The sequence below is a fragment of the Strix aluco genome, chromosome 1 (genome assembly GCF_031877795.1).
Source record: "Strix aluco isolate bStrAlu1 chromosome 1, bStrAlu1.hap1, whole genome shotgun sequence".
NCBI lineage: Eukaryota > Metazoa > Chordata > Aves > Strigiformes > Strigidae > Strix > Strix aluco.
The window spans coordinates 151,167,808-151,188,717 of record NC_133931.1 but is presented as its reverse complement, the minus strand read 5'-3'; the positions used below and the strand labels follow the sequence as shown (position 1 = coordinate 151,188,717).

Genomic DNA, 20,910 nt, shown 5'->3' with positions numbered 1-20,910 from the left:
ACTACTACCCAAAAAAATTTTTAAATGCCCTGTCTTGCTGCTGAAGAATTTTCAAAATTATTAGTGTCTTTTGGCTACCTCAGCCCTTTTCTGAGGGACCTTTGACTTGAGCCCCAAACCTGAATTTTAAAAAGTGTTATACTCTGAAAATTAATGTACTAAAAGACATGTCAAACTAGGTGCTCAGAAATGGATGTAGTTAAATTTTTAAAGCTTAAGCCATGTACTTGTGTTACTACTGTGTAACTGCTCCACATACCGAAAGAACAATGTGCATTATACCACTGGTAAATGCATTACATTAATCATTTAAACACTATTAAAATATCAAAACATTAAACCTTTACTGCTGCTACTCTTCTTTCAGAGAATATTCTTGTGAGATAATGCAAAGCTGTTAGATTCAGCATAACAACCAAAAACTTTGAAAATGTTAATAGCTATGAAATAAAATGTTTATAATTTTTGAGTTGTTATGAAGCATCTTCAATATTGAAGGATTTTTTGTTTGCACCTTCATTCTGAAAGGAATTAGGCTTTGGTTTTGCATTCAAGGTGGGGGGTGATATAAGCTGTCATCCAGCGTTAAAATCTTTCCCTTTAGGTGGTATTGCTCTGGTAGTTAAAACCAGATTATTAAAAATTACTTCCCTTGTGCTGATTTGCTGTTTCAGCTTTCATGATACTCAGCTGGGAATGATACTATATTTTGAGTCTTACACAAAATCCTGGTTTCCTTTCTGAATTTTTCTGCACTCCAGTGTGCATTCTTTGGATGTATCATTTTGAGGTGTTTTCTTTCAGATAACTTTTCGTATCAAACTTGTGTTTGATAAAGAATCTGTTAACATTAAGCTTTTACTCAGCTTCAGTCAGTATACTTATGTGTGAGAAGAGGCAGCTCAATCTTTTTTAACCCTATGCACTCTGGATTTTGGTGTCACTATGATTAAACCAGCACCCTCACTCTCTGCTTGTTCTCTTTGCTATGCAGTAGTAACTGGGCAGAATTAGATCACCAAAGCCCCCTATATACTAGCAGTTTCAAGTGCTGAATGGAGTCCAGATACTAAATCTACATCAGGGCCTTGAGGCAGATTCTGGAGTTACAGACTTTGAGTTTTGTGCTGGTTCTACACACTTTTACATTGAACATCCTGTAACCATATAATTGGAACAAATAGGCAAACATATGGCTTTGCTGTTTAGAGCTCCATGTGATAAGATTTAACAAATACATATGCACCTGCTTTGCCTCAGTTTCTAAATATATTGTTACCTTTTCTCTAGTAGGAAAAGAAACAGAGCATTCACAGAACAGCACTCTGAACACAACATTGATAGGTGTCATTTTTAGGGCACGGAAAAGATTAGGTTGCTTGAGCCTTGCCCAAGGCTTCGTGGTCCCTAGGGAATCACTTCCTTCTCCAGACATTTAAATTCAGGTGTGTCTTTTCAAAGTCCTGATTTCTTTGCTTGTTTTGCAGTTGTGGAATTGTAAAAATGCCCTAAAGACAAATTTGACCAAAATGATGTGCCCAAACATTGGCTAGCATCTTTCCAAAGCTGTTCCCATCCCAACAGCTGTCCAGCTAGACAAAAATGAGTATGGTGGGCATTTGTTGAGGAGAAAACTGTAGAACTATGCATATTACAGTCATTTTTACACTGATGCTTATATAGAAACACCAGGAGAGCAAACAGAAATCCTCACTTCCCCAAATGGATATGGAGACCTGTGGTTTTGGATATGGCCTATAGAGAAGAATTATATTCATATGCATAAAGTTAATCATGTGGCTCTTCTGAAGACGAAAATTAAGAAGGGATTTGATACTACAGAAAATGGGCTGAGTCCACTTGAATGCTGCTCTTGCAGCATTGCACAGTTAGAAATTTGAATTAGCCAGCTTTCCCCCTCTAGCTGCGGAGGGCTAACACCCAGCTACTCTTCTGCCTCTCAGCCAGCATGTCCAGAAGAAATGAGATGTTGAAACAAAAGAGGCTGTGGTCAGACTGCAGCAACACTACAGAAAGCAACTTAATTTAGGTTTGTGTAAGAACACTCAGGGTTGTTAGCTGGATGCAAGACTAAGGGAAGGTGTTCTGCAGTGCAGTGAGTATGTGAACCTCAATGTCTGTCACAGATTTGCTTGTACTTAGAAATATCAGGTAATTTTCTGTATTTCCCTGCTCTGTTTGTCATCTTAACATGGCCCATGTTATCACATCCTAAAGAGGACTTCTCTAACCTTCTGTAATCCATTTTACCAGTACTTGTGTTGGTTGGTAGCAGCATAATGTCTTGGCCAATTAACTTCTGTTTTGAGATGGTGGGCAAATAGTGTGAAATTCAACACAACCATAGAATACACTTCAAAGGGTCTTGCATGATAAAACTGATGTCAAAAAAACAAACAGATATGGAGACAGAAAGAAACAGGCTAGGTGGGTGAAGGAGCTAAAGCTCAGGGATCTGGACTGGGTGTAAGAAGGAAAAAGGCTGTAAAATGATGTTTTACAGTTCTGTCTGCCGTGATTGAATAGTCAAACCGAGAGCAACAACAGTGCCATGGAAATCCTTGTGAAACAAGGACAAGAATGAAATATTGCTGAGAGACACTAAGGGGTCTCACTAAAACCACGCTGTCTCTCCTTTTTCATTAGCAGTCAGGGAAGCACCAGTGCACTGTGCCTGAAAAGCTCAAAGTAAAAGAAGTCTCAAGAGTAACCTGTCCTATATTTTATTTTAGGATTTTTTCAGCAAATCTGATCCTTTTCTGGAGATTTTCCGGATGAATGATGATGCAACCCAACAACTTGTTCACCGGACTGAGGTAAGGAATAGGGTTGGATTTACTTTCCAAGGACAAAGGTGGGCTGTCAAGAGGAATAGTTTGTGCTTCCCGTGTCACAAAGGATATTGCAAGCACCCACCTTGTGTAATTATTGACTAATGGGTATCAGTCAATACTGGCTTATGCACGTGAGAGTAAGGGAAGATAGTACTGAAGCCAAAGATGCAAACTTAATTAAACTGGCACATATTCTGTTCGAAGATCGGGAGTTGTAGATATTATATTTAGCCCAAACCATGCTACAGATGGTATCATATTTTTCCCTTAATTATATATTGCATCTTCTCCATCTCCTCCCAGGTTGCTGGTGCTAAGCAGATTTGTAATCTGGGTGCTTTACATCTGTTTCCTATGCCCCAATGTCATTAATTCTTCCATGGTAATGACTGGCACTGTCTTAAAAAGCAGCATATAGGTGTACAGAGTGGAGCCATGGAAGGTATTTGGGGTTATGAGACTGTCTGTTATGGATCCCATAAACTGTTCCTGGCAAGGTGGACTGTGTGTCTGTAAATTGATGCTGCCCATCCCCATTGCCTAATCCTACATCTCTTCCATGGCTTCCGGTTCAGGGATGAATTCCACAACTTTCCCTTGTGAATTACGCTCCCACTGAGGCATGGTATGTGCTCCTTTTGGGGCTTTCCAGAGGAGGAGTGTTGCAAACTGCGGGTTGCTCAAGTGCACATATCCCATGCATGTCGTTCTTCAAACCTCCAGCTGAGTTCTGTTTTCCTCTTTTTTCTGGTGAATGTGCTGTATTGAAAATTGTGGCTCTTGTTAGCATTCTGTTTGGAGACGTGCAAATGTTAAGGGTTCCCTTCCTTTCTTTTCACTCACAGGTTGTGATGAATAACTTAAATCCAGCCTGGAAGACCTTTAAAGTATCTGTAAATTCTCTGTGCAGTGGAGACCAGGACCGCAGGCTAAAGGTCAGAAGTATTCCTACTTTTTGAATAGTTTTAGTCATAGAAAACAAAACTTTGTCTCTTTCAATGAAGGTTGCTACTCTGCACTGCTTTCTTCTTTGAATGGAAAAGATGATCAATCACACAGCTGCTTTATGATTACCACAATCAAATGAAGGATGCAGAGAAGTGGTAATCCACTGTAATCAGTAGATTATACTCTATACTTCTTACAGTAACCTGAAAAAATGATGGGGCTGTTTTTGCCAATCAGTTGGATAATTTGAACCCAGCATCATTTAACTGATGGAAGTATACTCAAGGGAAGTGGCAGCCCTGCCACCATTTTAACTACTATTTCCTGACTTTTATGTTTGGAGACCCTCTGTAAAAGAAACACTGAATTATGAGATCTGTTCTTATATTTGAAGAATAAGGTGGCCACAAAAAGACCTGTGCCATAGTAATGACAGTGTTACTAGTCAGCAGGAAGATGGATGGTTGGGAACTTGGAGCTTTGTGTAGAAAAATTCATCTTCTTGTGGCTTCGGATTAAATCAAGACTGAATCCAATTGTTCATATCTTCTAATGAGGTTTAAGTTTAATACTAGATTAAAATATATTGAATGAAGAGCACTGTCCCCAGTGTCTATTCAGTCTCTTGGCCCTGATGAAAAGACATTGGACCCAAAAGTATGGTGGTTTCTTTTATTTTCTTACCATACCACATTGTCTAATAAAAATTTTTCCTTGTCCCTGCAAATCTTCCTTCTTTCATCATTATAGCTGCACAATCCTGCAGAAGCAGCATTGTCATTTTTCACTCATTACATACTGCAGGATGTGCTGTGCAGATAGAAAAAATTAAAATAGCTGGTGTCTACGTGTTACGGTGCATGCCAAAAACGGGTGGAAAAGGTAAAAAGGAGTCTTATGAATGCTTGGATTTATACTGGTCATGATGATTGTGATCTGTAACTTTGCAAAATCAGCACTGTTGCTATGGAACAACAGTGGTACCGACGCAGTGTTTGTATGTATATATTTGATGGTATTGGGGATGCACAAGAAAGGCACAGTTATGTATGGTTATCTTTATATATTGTTTGTGTCCCTTGTGGCAGTATTGGGCAAACAAGATGAGTCCAAAAGCAAAAGTAGTATGAAAAGAGTGAGGAAGTTTGAGAAAACAGTGGGCGATGTAGCAAGGAAAAGTAAAGGATGAAGTAGATGATGCACAGGATACTTAGGAGGCCAGACCAATGTGTTTGTGACAGGTGCATCTGAGATGTTGGAAGGAAGCTCGGCACTTCAAGTGGTACAGGGAAACAGTTGTGAAAGATCTTTCCATCTAACCTTTAGCTGGTAAATTGTCAACCCAGTTGTGTTTGGCATGTCCAATGAGATTGAAACAGAGTTGTAGCAAATGAAATAGAGAATGAGGTGTAGGGAAGGAACAGTCTCCATTTTAAACTGTAAGAAAAATTAACAGTATTGGCTAAAAGGGATTTCTAATGCAAATGAAGAAATGTAGAGGGGTTATGTATTGTAGCATGTGTAGGATGATAGTAGTGTGAAGTGTCGGGATAATGACTTTATCTTGGGAAGTTGCAATTTTATAAATTTCCTGGGTAGATTAAATATCTATAAGTTAGTTGCCTGAAACACAGAAGACAAACAAGTTACTCTGTGTTGTATAAGCAATACAGATATCCAGGAGAGGAAAATTTAAAAAAAAAAAAAAAAAAAAGCAGCTAACCTCCAGAGGTAGTAACATGACTGACTCAAAGGACTGTCAAGGACAAGGAGCACTGCCATGGCTGGGGCCTCCATTGAGACCTCTGATGCCTGGGCTGCTACTTCATAACAAAAGGGAAGCACTGGAGAAAGCACAGACAGTGCTTTTTTGGACAATGAGTTTACATCACAGCTCAGGCAGGGCTGGGAGCTGAGTTTTTGCTTTTGAAGGGAGAGAGTTATGAAAGGCTTGGAAAGGAAGGGTGAGCAATTATTTGATGTATTAGAGAAGGGTGAGCCACTGGTGGGACATACAAACAGAGGTGACATGGTTAAAGCAGATGGTAGTACTGTAGCTGCTGCAGCATTCTGCGAAGGTGAAAGGGAGCAGAACTGAAAGGGGCAATGCTAGAAAATGTGGTATACTCAAAATATGAGTGAGATGCTGAGAGACTGAAGAAGAGATATAATGTGACAGATTATCTGTGTTATGGAGCCTCTCTGAGGGTGCACCTTACACAACCAGATGCAGAAGGTTACACCCTGCCTCTTCCTTGGCACAGGGTCTCAGATCACCTAGTCCAGTTTATATCTAAGAGTCACTTAGAGCAATCAGTTGTGCCTGCCCTTATAGGACCTGCTTCTTCAGGTAGCTTAAACTGAAATGGGTAATATCGCATAGTAGTGCAACTATATAGGCTTGAGACAAGAGATGGATCAGATTTCTGCTGCTCAAATGAAAAGCGCAGTGCTGCCTTCACCACATTATGTTTATGCGACCTTTAAATCATTTAGATGAGAAAATCTAGGAAGAGATGCAAACAAAATGTGATGCCTAGAATGTCAGAGCAAGTGGCAAGTCCATAAGGGGAGAGGAATGTGGTTCTGCAGGGAGAAACATGCTTTAATCTCTTTGAAATTGAGGTCAAAAGGTATGAGAAATGCTGAGATTTCAGCTTGGACAAAGAAGACGGGTCTGGGAATAAATGGGATCTTTGAGCTATGAGCAGAGAGACAGTAGTCAAATTTTTGCAGCTGATAGTGCCAAAAGAGAGGTTGAAGAGGGAGAAGTAAGGAGGAACAAGAATAGTCCTTTAGGACTGCCTGTAGAGAAGAGGAGGGGAAAGTCAGTGGAGGAATGGGTGAAGAAGAGAACCAGGGCAAGGTGGGTCTTATGAACCTATTGACAATTTTCAAAGTCATCTTGATTCTGTGGGATATTTTTTTCCTTTTTTTGGACAACAAATGTTTTTATTTGTGTATGCAACTGTTTGCAGGCCCTGATTTAGATATGAGTATTTGCCTGAGGCTGCAGTTCAGACATTTGCAGAAAAGCTAAAAATAGTAAGATTTGCACCAGATCATTCATGAGTGCAGAAGTATTTTAAAATTAATTGTGGCTGCCAAATAAGAAAAAAACATTGAAGCTTCTCTAAAATTCATGCCCTTTATACATTTTGGTGGGTGTAAGATGAGGCTGCTATGGTTAGAGCAGCCCCCAAAATCACTTGCTTGACAGATAGCATATAGTACTTGTCAGATGACTACTCTGTTTGCTTTCTATATGGACTATAACTTAGAAATTTGATGGCAGCAAGGACAGAAGAGTGGAAATTATAAAAATTAGAGAGGTGAAGTGTCTGTGATGGGTTTAGCACTGTATGAATGTTTATACTTTGATTTACGTTGGCTAAGCATTCCAGTCTTCACCCTACCATATCTTTGAACATTTGACTTTAGTTGCTTTGTTTCCCTTCATAAAGTATATAGCAGTATGTTACTGCTAAGTGGTGAAAGAATTCCCTGTGCCATATTTAACATGGGGAGATTTAGTGTATTCCAGCTGCCTTGCTGAGCATCAGCTTCTCGCCAGGATTGCTTGATTATGGTGAACAGTATTTGCATAAAGCTGGGTAGTTTTGTACCAGTACCTGCTCTTTCTTTTTTACATACTCTGGAAGGCATAATCTAAGTTAAGGCTTTAAGAAACACCAGAAATGCTTGGAGGGAAATGTCAGCTTGTGGTAATTCTGCAAATGGAGAGAGACTTAACAACAGCAGACACATTGCAACCATCACTATCTTTGGCTTGCCTCTGTAGGCTATTTGGAGCTCTGAAGTCTTGGCCTTTCATCCCTGCCACTGAAATCACATGGGTACTGAGCTTAGTGGTCTGATTTGTGTTATGAGGAATGGGGATTAACATGGCAAAAATACACTAAAACAACTCAGTTTAACTTACAGAAGTTTTTTCTTTGTAAGTCTTCACCCAAAGCACCCTTTACACTGTCTGGGCATTTGAAACTTTCTTGTTTAAAATGTCTGTTTAGAAAGATAAGATAAGTAAGGTCACTAAAATCAAAGCAACCAATAATTAGGGTCTCCCTCAAAAGTCTTTTGCTAGTATCCTTTACAAAGTCTGTTAATTTGAATTCCTTATGGGCTTTAAAAAAAATAATCTAATTTTTCTTTATATAGCTGTGGTGCAGAGAGCAGTTATTTTTTTTATTCCTCTCAGGACGCTTTGTAAAACTTTATTGCAATTATTGCTGCTCTAGGTTTTATTATGAAAAAGATATATTAGATTTATGAACCTACTGAGCTTTTCTTCCCAGACATTGAAACCATCTGAGAAGTCTGGTCACACTTCAGTGCCGGTCATAACTTCTTTTAATGCTAACGGTATAGACAATTGGTGTATGTGTTGAAGTGAACAAAATACCTCTTTGATCCAAAAGTAGCTCATTGCTTTTCTCATATGTAAAGAGATTCAGCTCACAATGGTAATTACTGACAAATCTGAGTGAGGGATATAATCCTTCAGAGAGCAGTTTTTATCTTAGTCTGCTGTGCTGAAGGTCATTTAAATTGTGGAACTTCGGCATTCAAGTTTGGTTTCAGCATGTGAGGTATGTTGCCATCAAAGGTTTACCTGAAATACAGGCTTGCATTGTGAGTATTTTCTGGTAGGGATCATCTACTGCCCATCCATTCTAATAGTTGCAGGGTTCCTCTCTTTCTAGGAGAGTCCTGATAATGTACACTGAAAAATAATCTCTTTTTGTTTTGGTATTAAATATTGTAATACTTGGGAAATAAATACCTAACAAGGTGCTGTAGAGGCACAGTCCAAACAGTGCACACAGCATAGAGTAAGAATATCTTCTGCTGAGGTTGTACAGAGAACCTCACTGAAAGAAATTCTGTTCATAAGGAAAAGTAGGTAAAGAGTCAAAAAAAACCTGGAAGAAAAACATTGCTGCAGGTGAAGTAATAAGCTGCAAGGAGAGGGGGAAGCGTGTGTCATATCTGTATAAAAACTCCTTTCTGTCTTTCTCCTACACAGGGGAAATTTTCAAAAGAAGAATGTCCATTAGATATTTTTCTACCTTTCAAAAAGCTGTATGTTGCAACTGTATCATTGTTGTCAGTTCATTTATTTTTTCATCCTTGCCTAATCCAGAGTACAGATGATGATCCTGATGACATTTACACATGTACAGTTATGAGTGGGTCCCACAGCTGTGATTGCCAGGGCTATTACATACATCAGGTCATAAGGCCTCTGTGTGTATGAATGGCTCTTGCAGCATGAAGCCCTGAGACATTACTGTTGCTTACTGTTGGGCAACCATGAGAAGGTTGCCTCTTCATGTGTGCTTCTAATGAGGTTAAAACCTGGTTCTGCCATTCTTCACCATTCTCTTTTATGTCCAGCCAACTTCCTTGGCTCTGTCCATCCAATCTGTTGGAGTAGCTGTGTCTCAGCACATGAATTATGTTTGGGTTTCTGCTGAGGGGTCTATCTGCATATGCTTGAGGGCCTCGGTATATCTATGATGCTCTAGTGTTAGTGAGATGCTTTCAGGAGTTTAGAGGTCATGTGATTTTTTCAATCAATTTCCATACTAAGACCTTTATAAATAGTAATACATTGGCCTTTCCAATATGATTTTTCATAGGCCATGAATTTTCTACATTTTTGTGGTAGATTGTTGTTAACAAGGTCTTCTTGAGAGATCTGCACTTTGTTTAAATTAATAACCTATGCAGTACCTGTTCTGCCTTGTTGATACTGATATATAATGTGATCCTTGCTTACAGTAGTAATAGAAGGAGCTCCACAGCCTAGGAGAAAGATTTTGATGTTATGCTGGATGGAAATCACTTTATTTTAATGTTATTAATTAAAAAATTAAAAAATATTAATTTAATAATCTCTTCCCCAGGGTCTGTTGGGGGGGGGGGGGGTCGGAAGTTGAGTCTTCCTCAAATAGTTGTAACAATGTTTCCTTCTGATTTCTTCAAAGTGTTGAATTTTTCACGCAAAATGATGGATCATTAGGGGGAAAAAGTTTCTTAAAGGTCTGTAAGTGTATTGGCTGCTCCCTTCTGAGTTAAGGAAAAGCAAATAGCAGTGGTTATTTTGATATTCTCTGAGTTATTACTGCAGTGTTCTCTAGATCAGTAAGCTTTCGGTGACCTTTAATACTTGACTACAGTTCTGCTTATACAGGTATATTATAAACTGTAATCCTTCAATAAGCCTTCAGTATCTCTGAAAGCCAGTGGTGAAAGTAACTGAGCAAAACCTGTGAAGAAGGCCAAGTAAAGCTTAAGAGACAAGCAATAAGTAATACATTCAGACAAATCCATTAGTGCTTTTATTCTTTCACAGTTTAGCTGTCATACAGTGTTTGAAGCACTAATGTGGAAAGATACGGTTTATGGTCAACAGCAATAATTTGTACAGGTTTTAAAGAAGCATGTGACAAAAAGGGGCAATTCAAGCAGTGTCAAATGTTGATTAGAAAAGCATGAACTGAAGGATTTCACACTGTTCCATAGGAGAAGACTCATTTGTTGTTGCTGTTTTCTTTGGGCTTTTAATTCCATGCAGAGACTGGCAACAAGAATGAATTACAATGTAGGCTAGACTTACTGTTTATTTATTTGATTGGGTGATTTCAGTCATACCTGATTAAGTACGCAGTTCTACATTTCCCTCTTCAATTTACTCACAAAATTAATGCCAGTGGAGCCAATCATTCCCTCCTTGCTTACCCTGATGTTGCTCAAGAGGTATTTGCATATCGAGTCCTTGTGGAAAGTCTTCAACAACAAGAAAGGGGGACTCAACCTTTACATGTCTTTAATATGAATCAAAAGATGCCTTCAAACGGCTTGTTCAGTAAGTAATTTCTTCTTTTGGTGAGGGCATTTTCCTGGAATCTTTAGAGTAATTGCCTCACTCTTGGAGGGTGTAGATCTTTCTTTATAATCTGAATAGTATTTATTTATTAGTCATTTTAAGGGTGATATCTCGTGAATTTCCAGGTAAGTTCTTGTAAAACTGACTGTGCAGGTGATCATTTTAGATAATAAAAAGTTCCTTCTTGGTGGTCAAAGGAAATACACAAAAAAATAAGCTTAAATATTGGGACATTGTGTATATTTAATAAGCTAATGGAAATATTTTTATAAGTGTGTACTGCTTAACCAGAGTAGGAGTTTTTAAATGGTCTTCTGAGAGGATAATGCATTATTTTGAGGATTATTATAAAATTAAATTAAATGGCACACTGTAAAAGCCAATTTCTGAGACCTCCTTGCATAAATGGCATTGGACCTACTTTTCCAGTAAATGACTCATTAGAATACTACAATACTTAAATGTTTCTCTTGATTTCTCTCTCATATTCCCCTTGTTCTATGTGCCTGTGGTTGTAGGCACTACACTGATTATTAAAAGCTCAAGTGGCCTACTTCACAAGGTCTGCAGTGATTGTGGGGAATTTGCTGCAATTACTCACCCTGTTTTGTCAGTTTGGGTTAATCTATAATTTAGCAATCGGTTTATAATACAAGTGCCTTCTGAATTAATTAATCGCAACAGCGTGTTTGGAACCCTGATTTATCTGAGCGTGTCAAGGACTGATCTGATCAACCTTCATAGACTCTATGCAGGTGCAAGATCTAAGATCATCCTTGAAACAAAACTGATTAACTCCTGGTGAGTGTGATCTTAGCTCACAGATTCCTTTTTTCCCCCTTCCCTTTCCTTGGCTGTACTCTTGATAAAGAAGTTGAAGCTGCCAGGGAAGAAAATACCAGATTGCAGTGAAGATTTAGGAGAGAGAAATAGACTCCACAAATAACCTTGACCCCATTTTTGTTAGCGTCAAGGGAACTCATTCTGATGACTTTAGTAGGCACTAGTTTGTTCTCCGTTATTGTAACTGCTGGATATATAGCAAATTAATTGTCAGATTAATTAATCTAGATTTGGGTTAATTGATGTTTGTGAAGTGCTTTGAAGATGAAAGAGCTATCCAAATGACAAGTGTTGTCACAACAATTAGGGGTGCGAGTGGATTGCACAAGGGAGAGATCATCTGATAGACAGTGGTTAAAAAGAAAAGAGCTGATATTCACATCTCCAAGGGCTTAGGCTGATGATAAAAATGGTGGTAGAAGGCTGAAGAGCTGGTACATATGAATAATATGGGAAGGGTAGCAGAGACAGGAGTCTTCCTCCCATCCATTGGGTGACTCTGACAGACCGAATTTCAAGATTTCAGCCTGTAAAAAGAAATTTTTACTTCCAGTTCCTTACCAGAGCCCCCGGTTCCATAAGCCCTGGGGCAGAAATGAAGAAATTTCCCCCTGACATTGCAAGGAGCATCCACTGTGTGAAACAAGGACAAAGAGAGGACAACAAACAAGTAAAAATGTTGTATGTGAATTTGTTTGTCTGGATTAGGGGATCTGAGGAGTGTTTTCTCTGTTTCTCTTTTGCAAATAAGAGAGGATTGCCTCCAAATAACTTGTACATTGCATTTATTGTGAGCTTTCTTCCAGTTGTTTACTGGCTCCATGGTTCCATCCCAAGACAAATAAATACAGCCTTCTGCAGCTTTGCTATGCAAGTCATCAGTATGAGAAGTGTTTTGAAGGGCTCTCTCTTGCCTCTCTTGAGCTGTCTTTGAAAGTGAGTTTTAATCCCCTGAAATAAAACAGAGGCTCCTACAAGTGCTGCTGTCTATAATCCAAATCAGAGGTGTCTGATTCCTTTACAGGGCAATAGCTGATAAAGTACTAAATCCTGTCCCTGGGACCTAAAATGAGACAAAGCAAAGCCCTGGTAATGAGGATCTGTTCCACACTGGAGGGTGGGGCATAGGGGATGCTGATGAATTAAATGACCTCTGCATTCTTTCCGATTTTCAGATCACTGTGTTGATAATGCACTGAACACTCTGCAGAACCCAGTATTAGCTGCAGAGCTTACTGGAGAAGTTTAGAAACCAGTGCTACCATTTTGAATTAAAAGAATAAAATGAAGCTCTGCTTTCACTAAAGCAGATCAAGATTAAGGCTTAGCTGTAACCTTGTAAAGCAGCTGAATGCTGTAGTGAGAGAATTTTGAGGTGTTGCATATCTTAAAGAAAATCCATCAGTCTCACACCTTTGTGTCTACAGGACATTTTGCTGTGTGACTTACAGTATCTCGTGATATTAAAAATGAGAGAAAATGAAAGTGTAACCAGTTTTTCATATTCTTTTCTCATTTCTTTCAGTTGAGACTGGAAAGAATAGCAAAGGCAATTTCCAGACAATCTCATTTCAGACTCTAATAAAGTAGCAAAGACTCACATTGGCTGACATATAACCAACTTATAAAGACCTTTAGTTTCTTTTCAGATATCTTTTTTACTGTGTAAATTGAAAATTACACACTCATGGAAATTCTTCTCTTGTTGTTATATCATCTAATAAATGTATTCTTTGCTGTGAAGGATAAATTATTGCTACTTAAATAGAAAGCTTACCTTAAAATTCTATTCGTAAATCATATCTTTATAGTTTACATGCTAACATACCACCACGCAAAAATAGAAACATTGAAGATAATAAAATATGTGTATTTTAAATGGTAATATTGTCAGGGAATGCAGCAGAGTAAAATTTAAGGCAAAATAATATATTTGTTTTTAAAAAATTACAGTATCTTCAGAGAACTAATTATAAATTAATTTTTGTGATACTCTAGGCAGCATTAGAGCAGAAATAGCTATTAAGTGTGTCTAAACTTTAATATCTTAGAAGATGTCTCAGTACATAGGGGTCACTTGAAAAGTGTGAACTTTATCTCACACTGGAAATATGTATTTAGCCCTTCCATACACAGTGATCTCACCTACCACACATTCTGTTAAAATAATTTAGATCTGCATTTTCCATCTCCCAAAAACATGTTTTCTCCTAGCTAGATGACATACACATTTTGTAATGTGTACATACATGTGTATAATGTATATGCATCTTACATAATGAATGGAGTTGTGCTTTGTAATAAAAATGTTTTAACTACCTTACCAAATCTAAATTAAGCATGCTTGTCATGTATTTTGGATGTCCAAATTATTTTGAAAATGCTTGATAGCTATGCTCTACAGGACTCCCCAGAAAAAGTGATTAGCTGATCAACAGTCCTTCTTGTGGTAATACTAGAAGAAACCAAGACTTCAGTGTGTTTCTGGATAGTTGTTCTATTTGTCTGTTACAGCTGCTAAAACATGTGAGAGAAGTTTTGCCATAGGGTTGGACACCACTAGCTCTGAGCTTTGGGCAGGATTCAGTGTTAGGATAAAACTTGTTTGCAACACCTTCATCCCAGTCCCCCTCAGTCAATGAGAAATCAAGACTTGCTTGTCCACTAGGGACAGTGAAGTTATTTTAACAGTCTGCTCACCAAGAGCTGTGCCCAGTGTATTTTCAGGAAGCCTGGGAGGAAGGTATTCTCTTGTCCCCCTCTGCTCTGAGTTACCAGTATGGCAGCCCTGGCTGTTACGCTCTTTAGGGCTCCTCGCTGACTCCAGCCAGCTGCAGTGCAGCAATGCTTTCCCCCTTTTGTGTGGCTATTTCCACCGTACTATTCACAGAATCACAGAATCATCAAGGTTGGAAAAGACCTTGAAGATCATACAGTCCAACCATTAACCTAACATTGACAGTTCCCAACTACACCATATCCCTCAGTGCTATGTCAACCCGCCTCTTAAACACCTCCAGGGATGGGGACTCCACCACCTCCCTGGGCAGCCCATTCCAATGCCTAACAACCTGTTCTGTAAAGAAATGCTTCCTAATATCTAGTCTAAACCTTCCCTGGCACAACTTGAGGCCATTACCTCTTGTCCTATCGCTTATTACTTGGTTAAAGAGACTCATCCCCAGTTCTCTGCAACCTCCTTTCAGGTAGTTGTAGAGGGCGATGAGGTCTCCCCTCAGCCTCCTCTTCTCCAGACTAAACAACCCCAGTTCCCTCAGCCGCTCCTCGTACGACATGTGCTCCAGACCCTTCACCAGCTTTGTTGCCCTTCTCTGGACACGCTCGAGTCATTCAATGTCCTTTTTGTAGTGAGGGGCCCAAAACTGAACACAGGAATCGAGGTGCAGCCTCACCAGTGCCGAGTACAGGGGTAAGATCCCTTCCCTGTCCCTGCTGGCCACACTATTTCTGATACAAGCCAGGATGCCATTGGCCTTCTTGGCTACCTGGGCACACTGCTGGCTCCTGTTCAGCCAGCTGTCAATCAACATCCCCAGGTCCCTCTCTGACTGGCAGCTCTCCAGCCACTCCTCCCCAAGCCTGTAGCGCTGCTGGGGGTTGTTGTGGCCCAAGTGCAGAACCTGGCATTTGGCCTTATTGAAACTCATACATAGAAGTCTTGCTCAAAATAATTGTTCAAAGCTTAGTGTATCCAGTTCATTGCTGCCACTGAACACCTCAAAGGATGTGCAAGCTGTTTTGGGGGTAAGACTTCTCTGTGACCATGGAGCTGATTCATGTCCTGGACATGACAGCCATTGTGTCTGCTTTGCCCAAGATTAACAAAAGGATAGTGTTTCCTTTCACAAACATACTAATCCTACCCCTTCTGAAAAGTGCATGGATTGTCCATACATCCTTAAGTGACAGAGAAGGCAAGAAATGTTAGAAATCATTTCTCAATATTACTAGTACTATAGACTGTTGATTCTTCTAGTCTGCTTTCAGAAGAGATCACAAAAAAGGCCACAGCTGGCCTGCCCCCTACATTCTAAATCACCTTGGTCTGAAGTTGCAACATATGAACAGCAATAGCATCAGCAGTTGATCTCTTAGAAAACTCTGTAGAGATCAACCACCTAAGGTTTGTTCAGATCTACTAATCACTGGTTACATTGTTGACCATCATATTACTAGCCTAGAGTTCCTCTTGAGTCTCCTCATTTATTTTATTTCTGAGAAATTTCAGGATTCACTGAGAGCAGTTTCTTTTTTATACTAGGAAATCTTACAGGATGCCAGCAAGATCTGTTTAGTCTCACACACTTTTCCACTCTCTTGCCAATACTTAACAAGTGTTCAGCAGTAGAGAAGGAGTATCGGACAGACAAGGGACTTTGTGATACTGCTTAAACAATGACAACAACAGCAGGAAAAGTTCCGTCATTCATACCCATCTATTGAATTGATTACACAGCATCTTACAGAACAGCATCTCGGGGATCTGAAGAGCAGTATCATTTGCAGTTTTAATGTAAGCGAAGTATATATGGGACCTTGAATCATATCAGACCTCCTAAGTAACTGCAGGAGCCAAGATATTAGGCCATTGTATTGGGTCCCCAAAGAGGATAAATGCTGGGTCCATTCATACAGTTGTGCAGAATGCAGTTCAATGTGTATTAAGTAACAGTTTCTGTTGACAGCTTTTTCTGGAATAAAAGAAACAAAGGATGGGAAGAAATGGAAGAAGTTTTAAGAAAGGTTTCTGGTTATCTCTGCTGGGATCAGATATTGTTTAAGTCATAATGACCTGGAGAAAGAGAAAAATAGGTTAACAAAATTTGTAGGTGACCAAATAATCTGAAATTGTTTTGACTTCAAAATATCACAAATGTCTTAATGCTAATGATTGGCACTAAAATACAAAGAAGGTCAACAAAAATTATCATAGAAAGGCTTCCTTCTGTGAAGAGACTAAATTCAGAGTGGGAAGAAAGGTAGCTCTGAAGTCATGAATGACTTGGGGAAAATGACAAGTGAATGGTTTGATTATTTGTCCTCAGGATACATGAACTTGAAAATTACTGTGACCAGGAACAATGCTTAAAACAAAAGGAAGTTCTGTTTCTATACAATGATGGGATATGTTGTCAAAGGATATTGGGATGCCAAAAACTGTAAATATGCCAAAAATGGGACTAGACAAATTAAAGAATGATTATTGCATTGGCTGGCTATTAACAACATATATCAGATGCTCTCTTCAGTTTTAGGAAAGTGCAAACTTGTTGACTGCCAGTAACCGATAGAATATGGTGAAGTAAAGATTAATGTACCTTTCCTTGTCTTATACAGTCTTTCCCTAAGCATTCACTAGCATCTGATGGAAAGATGACAGTGGTACTTTTAATATTTTCTTATGGTGAATGCTTGTAGCTTTCAAGGTGAAATTTAAGGTTGATTTTCATCTGAGAAATCTCTAAATGGTTAGGGTTTCATTATTTGAGAAACTTACATATTCATAGCAAGGGTGTGCACATACTGCTATGGTGCAAGGTTGCTTCTTCTCCAGTACAACTTCGTGAAGAGCTGAAAGGTAAATGGATTATTTAGAGATGAAGTGTGTCTAGTTTGTCGTGTATAAACACATAGATAAGCAAAGATAGTTCTTTGCTATTCTGTGGCAGCTTCAGTAGAGCATAGGGAATTCTGTATATGCCTTCAAATACCCACCCTAACCCTGGTTACACAAGCACAGCTGTCCTGGTTTAACCAGGATAGGGTTAAGTTTCCCCAGCAGAGCGGGGGGAGCTCTAGCCGGGTTATTCAGATACCATGGGGACCTCACATCCTGGCAGGTCACATTTCCTGGCGCGGGAGCGCGGTGCACGCGGGGTTTTGTACATCTGCTCCTCTCACTGCTGTATTTGGTAGCTATTTTGCTCTGTTCATTGCTATCACTATTATTGTTATTGTTGTTGTTTGTTGTGTTGCTATTGCACTGTTGTATTAAACCTTTCCTTATTTCAGTCTTGAGGCTTTGTATTTCATTCCCTTTGTGGGGGAGGGGCAGTGGCCGCGTGGTCTCAGACCCCGGCAGGGGCTAAACCACCACAACAGCCCTCTGTTCTGTTTCTTTGTTGTATATATTAGCTTATACATTTTTCAGAAAAATTACTACCCTTCAACAGAATCCCTGCTTGATATCAGCTATTTGTGGTTTTTAATGAATACAATTCTAGTTGCAAGAAAAACATCTGAAAATCTGATGACTAGATGTCTGGAAAGGCAGGCTTATTTTTACAGGCTAATTAAAAAGTAGACTACTCACATTAGGCAGTCACGATTCTTCTCTTAGACAGACAACAGTGTTTCAGAATCCTGCTCTTCAAAATATTGAATACAATACTTTGTTAGAGTTGTGCCAAAAATGAGCCTTTGACTCATGACCAGGCTAAAATGTGGGAGTAAACAATTTGCCTTTTCTCAGATTTCAAGGGTATTTTCTTCGTAATACTACAAGCAACTATTCATGAATAAAACGAAACCTGGCGGGGTGGGGGTGGGGGGAATATTGCTGCAGACTGATGGTGAATATTGTTAATAAATGAGTAATGTTGATCCAAGCAGTGCTGGAAGTTATTACTTAAATGTTTCGTGATATTGTCACTAAGAAAGAGAGGTAGTAGAACACAACCAGATTATCTGACAGACGTTCCTGTGGGGAAGGTGTCTCCTTCCTCCCTAGGTGCTCACTCCCCAACCAGTCTGGGCTGTCGGGAAGAGTCAGGATCTGGTCATGGGGGCCTTTACCTTGTAGTTGTCTTGGGCATGGTAAGAAAACCTATATGCCTTCCCACTTCCTTTCAAGCATGGGATCCCTCTGTTACCGTTCAGTCTTTCCTCCATCCCCTGTCCCTCTCCTGGGAGTCCTGGATGACCCTGGCTCTGACACTTGGCAGGGCCTGGCTGAGATTGGGGAAGCAGAAGCACAGCCTGCCTCTAGCCATTCCCTGTGCCAGTCTGGGTACGAGGAGTTCATGCAGAATAAAGCCTACCAGCCCTGGGGAGGGCAGAGGTGAAGCGGAGTGGACAGGCCAGAGCTAGAGAGCAGAAGGTGTCACATCTGGTCAGAACTGAGGTCGTGATAGTATCAGCCCCCAGTGATACTATGGATATTTGGAACTGTGAGTCTGCTGCAATGTTAATTTACGTCCTGTCCCTGAAACCTTGTCTTGTGCTATATTGAAGCCGTGTTAAGAGCGTGAGATAATGGCATTCCTAATCAGAATGCTGTGTGTGCTTCTCCAGGCAGACTTATGAATATGTAAAACTTGCATGAAATAATTAAAAATCACTAACTCATACTTTTAATCATCTCATGCACATTTTAAAATTTAGAATTGTGATTTTAGTAGCCTAAATTTGTTTGTTCACAGCACTTGAACCCTTAATCTCCTTAAGAGCTTTAAATCCTCAACACAACTAGCTTTAAGGTGACCTGCAAAAGTAAAATACAGGATCCTTGTAACGTAATGTTCATTGAATGCTTTCCTAGGTTGACTTGCTCCCATTTTCCTGGCTGTTCAGAGTATTAAGCATGTACTTGTAAAGTTGTTGACATTTGAATTCTTTCCTTTGATCTTTAATGATACAGAAAAAGGGCCTGATCTGTCTTATATACAGCTTCTTGTGCTGATTTCTTTGGGTGTTAATTTCCTGCCTTCCTACAGAAAGCAGCACATCATTCTGATCACCACTATGTAACTGTCATTGCTGTCTGCACAGGGACAGACTTGCCACCAAGTTTAAGATCAAGATCAGTTATAGGATAGATAATCAGCGGAGCTTAAGAGGTAGAGCTGAAGTTTGGGGAAGAGGAATGAGCCAAAGAAAGACACTCCCTTGTTTGTCTTGCATAGGTGAGCATTCCTTTATAGGCAAATAGCTGAGGTTTTCCGTAAAACCAAGTGTTTTCTCTACAGGGTTTTACTTTTAAGCACTCAAAAGGCATGCAGAGGTTTCCCTGGGGTTAATTTTTTTTTTTTTTTTTTTAATATTTGTGTTTCAAGGAGTACATCATTAGCTGGTAGTGGAATCAGTTCTGCTTGTGATATTTTGGACATAGGATATGTGTTCCCCAACTGCAGCTGCAGATGCAGTGATCCTTCACAACCCCAAACACTATATATTCCAGTGAATTCTGCAAAACAGGCATATTTTTAGTACCGAAAGCTTCACTTATTTGTTTCCCAGGACTGAGAAAAATTTAAAGATGCACAGTTCTGTTAGTAGGTGCCAAGAAAGACCTCCTTCCTTCACCTTCCATATTTTATCTGTCCATCAATTTATACTGCTTACTGGATATCCATATCTACAATATCTCAGCATTGTATAAGTTTTACTTGTTGGAAAAGTCCAGAATTATTAATCTTTTTTCAAAAATATTGTCCTGTACCTTTTAGGAAAGTTTGCACAAAGTCCAGTGATGCCAGGTTCCTTTTGTGACTTTTAGATGTGTGCTTCCACTTGATGTTCTGGAGAGAGAGAAGTATCTGTGCAAATCTGCAATAGAGTCCTACAATAGCAATCCCACACGAGCAGTTAGTGAATAGCCTATTCGTGCCAACACAATGCTGTGCTGAAGGAGAGCCTTGGGATAGCAGTGGGTTCGCTCCCTTTTTCACCCATCTCTCTGGTCATACCATCTTTATGCTTAACATATGTCTCCCAAAACCAGCATAAATACAAAGGTCCAAACAAAGTTTGTCAGGATTTTCATCCCAACTTTTTTACCAAAACTTCCTGCTTGGTTCAGCTGAAACAATTTGAATCTATGACAGTTTTGTCAGACTATTCATCAAAAGAAGTCCCTCAGAACCAAAAGTGTTTATTTTTTGCTATTCAAGACAGCATTTAATAGATGATTTTTTTTCTCTTACTTTAAATTTTAAAACTGGGAATTGAAAGCCCGTGACTTTTTCTGCTTGTTTTCTTTTTTTTTTTTTTTTTTAATTGGTTTGAATCAAACAGGGCAAGTCTGTGTAATACATTTTGCAACCTCCAGTAAAGACAGCAATTCATGTAGTTCTATTCCTGTGCAAGGAGACTGGGTAGCGGTGAGCTGAGGCTGACGTTCCTGGGGGACAGGCAGTACAGAGTCAGCATCTTTGCTGTTCAGGTGCTTGATTAAAGCGCCCTCACAGTTTGTAGAAGAGTGTATTTTGGAGGAATACATTTGATATAGACAAGATCTGCACTTCCCAACTGTCATGTATGAAAAGGGACCACCGATTTGTCACTTTAATTTTCTACCTGATATATTTTGTAAATTAAGTATCTTGAGTA

General features: G+C 39.4%; 1 protein-coding gene across 5 annotated transcripts in view; it reads left to right on the top strand.

Moving 5' to 3' along the window:
* The window catches only part of CPNE4 (copine 4), a 243,293-nt gene that overhangs the window by 145,785 nt on the left and 76,598 nt on the right, over nt 1-20,910 (top strand). For all 5 annotated transcript variants that reach the window (XM_074840046.1, XM_074840048.1, XM_074840047.1 and 2 more), the window contains 2 exons: nt 2,754-2,837; nt 3,701-3,790. In XM_074840046.1, the coding sequence (XP_074696147.1) occupies nt 2,754-2,837; nt 3,701-3,790 (174 nt within the window). The remainder of the gene's footprint in view (nt 1-2,753; nt 2,838-3,700; nt 3,791-20,910) is intronic.